The sequence below is a fragment of the Triticum urartu genome, chromosome 7 (assembly GCF_003073215.2).
Source record: "Triticum urartu cultivar G1812 chromosome 7, Tu2.1, whole genome shotgun sequence".
Taxonomy (NCBI): Eukaryota; Viridiplantae; Streptophyta; class Magnoliopsida; order Poales; family Poaceae; genus Triticum; species Triticum urartu.
The window spans coordinates 684,918,527-684,927,242 of record NC_053028.1 but is presented as its reverse complement, the minus strand read 5'-3'; the positions used below and the strand labels follow the sequence as shown (position 1 = coordinate 684,927,242).

Genomic DNA, 8,716 nt, shown 5'->3' with positions numbered 1-8,716 from the left:
ACATGCATGCAAAGTTGACACTCTTCCAAAATAGTGGGATTAACATTAACTAAAGTCATGACCTGTCCAAACCCACTTTTATCAAAAAATTCATGAGATTGAACGTTCTCCAAATATGTGGGATCTAAAGTTGACACTCTTCCAAACCCACTTTCAATAATATTGAAAACACTATTATCAATCTCATATTCATCATGGGCTTAAATAAATTTTCAAGATCATAAGAAGAATCACCCCAATCATGATCATTGCAACAAGTAGTAGACATAGCAAAACTAGCATCCCCAAGCTTAGGGTTATTCATATTATAAGCACAATTGATATTGATAGAATTTATACTATCATCATTGCAATCATGCTTTCTATTCAAAGATCCATCATGAATCACTCCATAAAGTACTTCATCACAATTTTCAGATCACGGATTTCAAGCAAAACATCATAAAGATAATCTAGTGCACAAAACTCACTAGCAATAGGTTCATCATAATTGGATCTCTTAAAAAGATTAGCAAGCGGATGAGGATCCATAGATCTTAGGTTCTCTATTTAGCAATAAATAAACAACTATACCAACCAAATGAGCAAACGAGCCAAGTAAAACATCAAAGCAAATGGAAAAGAGGGCGAATAAAATGGCAAGGGTGAAGTGGGGGAGAGGAAAACGAAAGGCAAATAGCAAATAATGTAATGCAAAGGGTAAGAGTTGTGATGGGTACTTGGTATGTCTTGACTTGGCGTAGATCTCCCCGGCAACGGTGCCAGAAATCCTTCTTGCTACCTCTTGAGCACTGCGTTGGTTTTCCCTTGAAGAGGAAAGGGTGATGCAGTAAAGCAGCGTAAGTATTTCCCTCAGTTTTTGAGAACCAAGGTATCAATCCAGTAGGAGACCACGCGCGAGTCACCTCGTACCTACACACACAAATAAGAACCTCGCAACCAACGCGATAAAGGGGTTGTCAATCCCTTCACGGCCACTTGCAAGAGTGAGATCTGATAGAGATGATAATAATAAGATAAATATTTTTGGTATTTTTATGATATAGATTGAAAGTAAAATATAGCAAAATAAAATAGATTGGAAACTTGTATGATGGAAAATAGACCCAGGGGCCATAGGTTTCACTAGTGGCTTCTCTCAAGATAGCATAAGTATTACGGTGGGTGAACAAATTACTGTCGAGCAATTAATAGAAAAGCGAATAATTATGAGAATATCTAGGCATGATCATGTATATAGGCATCACGTCCATGACAAGTAGACCGACTCCTGCCTGCATCTACTACTATTAATCCACACATCGACTGCTATCCAGCATGCATCTAGAGTATTGAGTTTATACAAATAGAGTAACGCCTTAAGCAAGATGGCATGATGTAGAGGGATAAACTCATGCAATATGATGTAAACCCCATCTTTTTATCCTCGAAGGAAACAATACAATACGTGTCGTTTCCCTTTCTGTCACTGGGATCAAGCACCGCAAGATTGAACCCAAAGCTAAGCACTTCTCCCATTGCAAGAAAGATCAATCTAGTAGGCCAAACCAAACTGATAATTCGAAGAGACTTGCAAAGATAAACCAATCATACATAAAAGAATTCAGAGAAGATTCAAATATTGTTCATAGATAAACTTGATCATAAACCCACAATTCATCGGATCTCGACAAACACACCGCAAAAGAAGATTACATCGAATAGATATCCAAGAGAATCTAGGAGAACTTTGTATTGAGATCCAAAGAGGGAGAAGAAGCCATCTAGCTACTAGCTATGGACCCGTAGGTCTAAGGTAAACTACTCACACATCATGGGAGAGGCCATGGAGTTGTTGTAGAGGCCCTCTGTGATCAATGCCCCCTCCGGCGGAGCTCCGGAAAAGGCCCCAAGATGGGATCTCTTGGGTACAGAAGGTTGCGGCGGTGGAAATAGGGTTTCGTGGTGCTCCTGGATGTTTGCGGGGTATATGGATATATATATAAGAGGAAGAAGTAGGTTGATGGAGCAACGAGGGGCCACGAGGGTGGAGGGCGTGCCCAGGGGGTGGGCGTGCCCCCCTGCCTCGTGGCCTCCTCGATTGTTTCTTGACGTCCACTCCAAGTCTCCTTGATCACGTTTGTTCCAAAAATAACGCTCCCGAAGGTTTCATTCCGTTTGGACTCCGTTTGATATTCCTTTTCGGTGAAACACTAAAATAGGCAAAAAAAATAGCAATTTGGGCTGGGCCTTCGGTTAATAGGTTAGTCCCAAAAATAATATAAAAGTGTAAAAATAAGCCCATTAACATCCAAAATAGATAATATAATATCATGGAACAATCAAAAATTATAGATACGTTGGAGACGTATCATCGTGCTGACGAAACTCTCCCTCGGCCTCAGCTGAATCAACAGTACGAGGGACGTCATCGAGCTGTACGTGTGCAAATAGCGAAGGTGCCGTGCGTTCGGTGCTTGATCGGTTGGATCGCGAAGACGTTCGACTACATCAACTGCGTTACTTGACGCTTCCGCTTTCGGTCTACGAGGGTACGTAGACACACTCTCCCCTCTCGTTGCTATGCATCTCCTAGATAGATCTTGCGTGATCATAGGTAAAAAATTTGAAATACTCGTTCCCCAACACTTAGTAAGATATGCCACAATAGTTTCAGTTTCATAATCATGGAAAGGATTAGATTCAACCAGAGTAATCAGCTCTGGGTCAACAGAGAATTCATAATCCTTATCGTCAATAAAGATAGGTGAAGTAGCAAACTTAGGATCACATTTCATTCTAGCATTCAGAGATTTTTCTTTATACTTTTGTAGAAATTTCTCTAGATCATATCTATCATTGCAAGAAAGAATATCTCTAGTTGCTTATTCACTCATAACATAACCTTCCGGTATCTTAGCCAATTCATATCTAGGAAGGCTAGTTCTAGCAGGTGTTTCAGGAGGCTCGGTTTCAAGCTCATCATCAGATTCAACAACATCATGTTGTACAACTCTAGCAATTTGTTTATCAAGAAATTCACCAAGTGGCACATCATCATTATAAAGCAAGGTAATAGCATCATCATAAGCATCATTCATAGTAGAAGTAGCATCATCAATAACTTGCGACATATCAGAATTAATAGCATGTGGTAGTGTTGCAAGTTTACTCATAACAGAAGGTGAATCTAAAGTAGAACTGGATGGCAGTTCCTTACCTCCCCTCGTCTTAGAGGGATAAATCTTAGTCTTTGGATCCTTCAGATTCTTCATAGTGATAATATGGTAATAATCCCAAGTGACTCAACAAATATAGCTATGCTCCCCGACAACGGCGCCAGAAAAAGGTCTTGATAACCCACAAGTATAGGGGATCGCAACAGTTTTTAAGGGTAGAGTATTCAACCCAAATTTATAGATTCGACACAGGGGGACCCAAAGAATATTTGAAGGTATTAGCAGCTGAGTTGTCAATTAAACCACACTTGGAGATTAATTATCTGCAGCAAAGTGATCAGTAGCAAAGTAGTTTGATAGTTTTGATAGTAGTGACAATAGCAACGGTAATAGTAACAGTGATAGCAGTAGTTTGTAACAAGTGTAACAGTGATGATAGCAGTAGTAACTTAGCAGAAACAATAAGGATAAATTCGTAGGCATTGGATCGGTGACTTGTTGGATGATATTCATCATGAGACAGTTATAACCTAGGGCGATACGACACTAGCTCCAGTTCATCGATATAATGTAGGCATGTATTCCGTAAATAGTCATATGTGCTTTATTAAAAGAACTTGCATGACATCTTTTGTCCTACCCTCCCGTGGCAGCGGGGTCCATATTCGAAACTAAGGGATATTAAGGCCTCCTTTTAATAGAGAACCGGAACAAAGCATTAACACATAGTGAATACATGAACTCCTCAAACTACGGTCATCACCGGGAGTGGGCCCGGTTGTTGTCACTCCGGGGTTGCCAGATCATAACACGTCGTAGGTGACTATAACTTGCAAGATCGGATCTAAAACATGGATATAATGATGAATTCATAAACGGTTCAGATCTGAAATCATGGCACCCGGGCCCAAAGTGACAAGCATTAAGCATGGCAAAGTCATAGCAACATCAATCTAAGAACATAGTGGATACTAGGGATCAGGCCCTAATAAAACTAACTCGATTACATGATGAATCTCATCCAACTCCTCACCGACCAGCGAGGCTACGAAGGAATTACTCACTCCCGGTGGGGAGCATCATGGAATTGGCGATGGAGAAGGGTTGGTGATGACGAAGAACGAAGATCCCCCTCTTCGGAGCCCCAAACGGACTCCAGATCTGCCCTCCCGAGGAAGAACAGGGCTTGGCGGCGGCTCCATCCTGTGGATCGCGATAATTCTTTCTCCCTGATTTTTTCCTAAAATAATGTGAATTTATAGTATTAGGGGGGTCATCAGCGGGGCCACCACGTGGGTACAACCCACCTCGGCACGCCAGGAGAGGGGGGCGTGCCCTAGTGGGTTTTGCCCACCTAGGGGCCCCTCTCCAATGGGTCTTGGCTCCAGAACTTCTTATTATTGGTATAAAAAATCCTCAAAAAGTTTTGTTCCATTCCGAGAACTTTTATTTCTGCACAAAAACTACATCATGGTAGTTCTGCTGAAAACAGCGTCAATCCGGGGTTAGTTTCATTCAAATCATGCAAATTAGAGTCCAAAACAAGAGAAAAAGTGTGAGAAAAAGTAGATACGTTGGAGAGGTATCTCCCCTCCATAGTTTACTCCTCCGGTCATATTGTCGTAGTGCTTAGGCGAAGCCCTCCGCGGATCACTTCATCATCACTGTCACCACGCCGTCGTGCTGACAAAACTCTCCCTTGACACTTTGCTGGATCAAAAGTTCGAGGGACGTCATCGAGCTGAACGTGTGCAGAACTCGGAGGTGCCGTATGTTCGGTGCTTGATCGGTCGGAATGAGAAGAAGTTCGACTACATCAACCGCGTTGTCAAACGCTTCCACTTTCGGTCTATGAGGGTACGTGGACACACTCTCCCCCTCTCGTTCCTATGCATCTCCTAGATAGATCTTGCATGAGCGTAAGAAATTTTTTAAAATTGCACGCTACGTTCCACAAAGTTCAATCATTTACCGCACAAAAGACAGTTGCAAAGGCGAAGACTATATTTTCTTTCTCCCTAGCAAGCAAGACGGTCAGATCAGCAGGCCAGGGCGCATGGGAGCCAGCGCAAGGTGGCAGACACAGAAGAAATGGTAGCAAAAGAACACAAAATCATTCAGTGGTTGCTAGTAAAGCTCTAGGCCATGTAGATTTTAGGACTTGTTTTCTCTGCCTATATATTTGCTTTCTGCTCAGACGAAAAGAAAATATGCATTGTTCGCCAAAAACAGCGAGTAAACTTGCATTCATATAATTACTTGAGCATTGCATGATGAACAAATGAATGAAAAGAGGAAAGGAAAAACCAATAACACGACTAATATAGACCGTTGCCCTGGAACTGGCGATGGCTTAATGCCATTTGTTTCTGCATCTCCGCATAAACAAATCACTATCAGCCATGCACAGGCCATCCCAAATCATTGTGTACTCTTACCTTGCTTGAGACCTGTACTATATGCTATTACAGTAGTCTTGCCATTTCTCATATTTCACTTGTTATTATAACAAACTATAATAGTTAAGAAAAACATGTGGCTTGTAAATATAGAGAAGCCAGCTTTACCCACAGTTGTCAATTGAGTGAAACAGTTACTTTCACCGTCACATTCATAGGCAGGGAGCAGCCACATCCATGTTACAGCAACCCAAGGTAGACATAGCATGAAAACAAGAACACCATAGACATGACGACAACTGCCGGGATTTAATTCGACAGATCTCGGATAGGGGGTCCCTAATAAGGATATTTCCTTTGCCGTGTACAACTGGACATGCTTTCGACTTCAAATTGAAGCGCGGATGACCTCGGGACGGCAACGTGAGGATGTGCTAGAGGTCATGAGAGCGGAGCCAGTGCTGGAATGCTGTTGAACATGCCATAAGTCAGTGATGCTTGAACTAGAAACCATAGTTTACCTAATGTATGAAATAGAAAACTTGGACCTATGAAATCTTGAAGGATCATGTGATTTTTTTTTTCTGTTGCAACGCACAGGCACTTTTGCTAGTATAGCTAAACTATAAATTTTCCATCTCTCGTGACAACTGAATTAATTAAGGTTGGGGTTTAATTACTTGCAAGCCTTCACACCCATACAAACAGGGTGAAGAAATCCATAGTACTACCGGAAATACTCACTCCTATATCACTTGTCAATTTACGATATGTGTCGAAAATGTGTGAGGAAGCGTGTGTAGAACGGTAATCATCGTTGTTATCTCCATTAAGTCTTGAAAAGCGTGTGTAGTACGTGTCAGACCGAGTGTGGTGGCCGACACGAGTGTGACTGGAATCGTTTACCTCACGCTTTTCTTTCCTGTTGCTCCTACTATCCGTCTGTTTATAAGCAGTATGCATGCGTGTTTAGCTGCCGATCGAATAAACGCAAGGGGACACACTAGCTAACACGGTCTCATGGCACAAGCGCCGCACGTCGTCATGCTCACGAGCTCCGGTGCCGGCCACGTCCTCCCGGTGTCCGAGCTGGCGAAGCGCCTCGCCGTGCGCCACGGCTTCACCGTCACTATCGTCACTTACGCCAGCCTGTCCACACCCGGCCACTCCTCGCCGCTCGCCTCCCTCCCGCCGGGCGTCTCCGTCGCCGCGCTCCCGGAGGTGTCCATCAGCGACCTCGCAGCCGACGCGCACTTGGTGACCCGCATCCTCACCGTCATCAACCGCGCCCTGCCACAGCTACGCGACTTACTACGCTCCCTCCTCGGCCTCCCGGCGGGGATCACTGCCTTCATGACCGACATGCTCTGCCCCGCGGCGCTCGCCGTCAGCAAGGAGATGGGTCTGCCTGGGTACGTCTTCTACACCTCCAGCCTCATGTCGCTGTTATCGTTGCTCTACACGCCGGAGCTCTCCAGGACCACCACCTGCGAGTGCCGCGACCTCCCGGAGCCCGTGATGCTCCCGGGGTGCGTGCCGCTGCACGGCGCCGATCTCGTCGAACCCGTCCAGAACCGCTCCGACCCCGTGTACGAGCTCATGGTCGACCTCGGTCTCAACTACCTCCTCGCGGAAGGCTTCATCGTCAACACCATGGATGCGTTGGAGCACGAGACGCTGGTGGCGTTCAAAGAGCTTTCTGACAAGGGCGTGTACCCGCCGGCGTACGCTGTGGGTCCATTCACCCGGCGGCGGTGCCCCGACTCCGACGAGGTCAAGCACAGCTGCTTACGGTGGCTGGACAACCAGCCGGACGGCTCTGTCTTGTACGTGTCCTTCGGCAGCGGCGGCACGCTGTCCACGGCGCAGACGGCCGAGCTGGCGGCTGGGCTGGAGGCGAGCGGGCAGAGGTTCCTCTGGGTGGTGCACCACCCCAACGACAAGGACAGCAGCGCGGCCTACCTCGGCACTGCCGCTACCGATGCCGACCCGCTGAGATATCTGCCCGACGGGTTCGTCGAGAGGATGAACGGTACAGGGCTCCTTGTGCCACTGTGGGCGCCGCAGGTGGAGATCCTTAACCATGTCGCCGTGGGAGGGTTCATGTCTCATGGCGGATGGAACTCCACGCTGGAGAGCGTGGCGGCGGGCGTGCCGATGGTGGCGTGGCCGCTGTACGCCGAGCAGAGGATGAACGCGGTGATGCTGTCGTCGGATCGGGTGGGCCTGGCTTTGTGGGAGAGGCCTCCCCTGGGTAAAGACGGAGCAATTGTCCCGCGAGAGGAGGTGGCGGCGCTGGTGAGAGAGCTTATGGAAGGGGAGAAGGGCGGCATGGCGCGGAAAAAGGCCGATCACCTCCGGGATGAGGCCGAGATTGCTTCGGCGGCAGGTGGGTCGCAGGATCGAGCTCTCGCGGTAGTGGCTGGCATGGTTTCCTTGCATCGGAAGAGCCACGGTGACTAAAGAGGATGCTCCCTAGTCTCCCTAGTTGCTCCCTAAGGTAACTGAATAAGAAGCATGGTGGCTGAAGTTGTTTCTTGATTTATGTTGTATCGATTGCTATATGTGTATTTTACATTTAAATATAGAATAATACTTTGTTCTTTGAAGATATTATTATCACATATTGTAAAGATGGAAGCAATTTTCAAATTATCCTAAGGGAAAAGAAGTGGGAGGATCTAAAATTACTTGTGTCATAAAATCATAATTGAAATGATTAAGGTCAGTGATCAGGTGAGTAATCAAATCTAAGCCAGCAATAGCGAAGGGAGAGACTTTGACATCAGAAATGACAGTTTTTTTACATAGATCTTTTTATATTATCAACATACATATTTCAATATTTTCTATGTGCCCTTAATAAATCAGCAAAAACAAAATGCAGAAATGCCAAATCTGATTACACTCTAGATGTTCAGATTACATGTGAGACCATAGGTGAAATAGGCTAACAGAATGGCAGACGAATTGAAGAAGGCATTTATTCTAGAAAAATAATACTCCCTCTGTTTATTTTTGTAAGACGTTTTAGACATTTAAGATAACACCTAAAACAGTTCAATTTCAGCTGTCTAAAAGGCCTTACAAAAATGAACAGAGGGAGTATAAATAGTGGATTTGGATTCTTCATATTTACTGGAAAAGAAGAAAGTAGAA

The 8,716-nt window shown here is 45.1% G+C and overlaps 1 protein-coding gene across 1 annotated transcript; it reads left to right on the top strand.

The window, feature by feature from the left end:
* The first annotated feature begins 6,517 nt into the window (after window positions 1–6,517).
* LOC125524004 (hydroquinone glucosyltransferase-like) lies at window positions 6,518–8,212 on the top strand. The gene has a single exon (XM_048689083.1). The coding sequence runs from the start codon at window positions 6,578–6,580 to the stop codon at window positions 8,018–8,020; it is 1,443 nt and encodes a 480-aa protein (XP_048545040.1). The 5' UTR covers window positions 6,518–6,577; the 3' UTR covers window positions 8,021–8,212.
* The last annotated feature ends 504 nt before the right edge of the window (window positions 8,213–8,716 follow it).

What these genes read in the sequence shown, in the direction of transcription:
- LOC125524004 (XM_048689083.1), top strand. Translation starts at nt 6,578, where the DNA reads ATGGCACAAGCGCCGCACGTCGTCATGCTCACGAGCTCCGGTGCCGGC.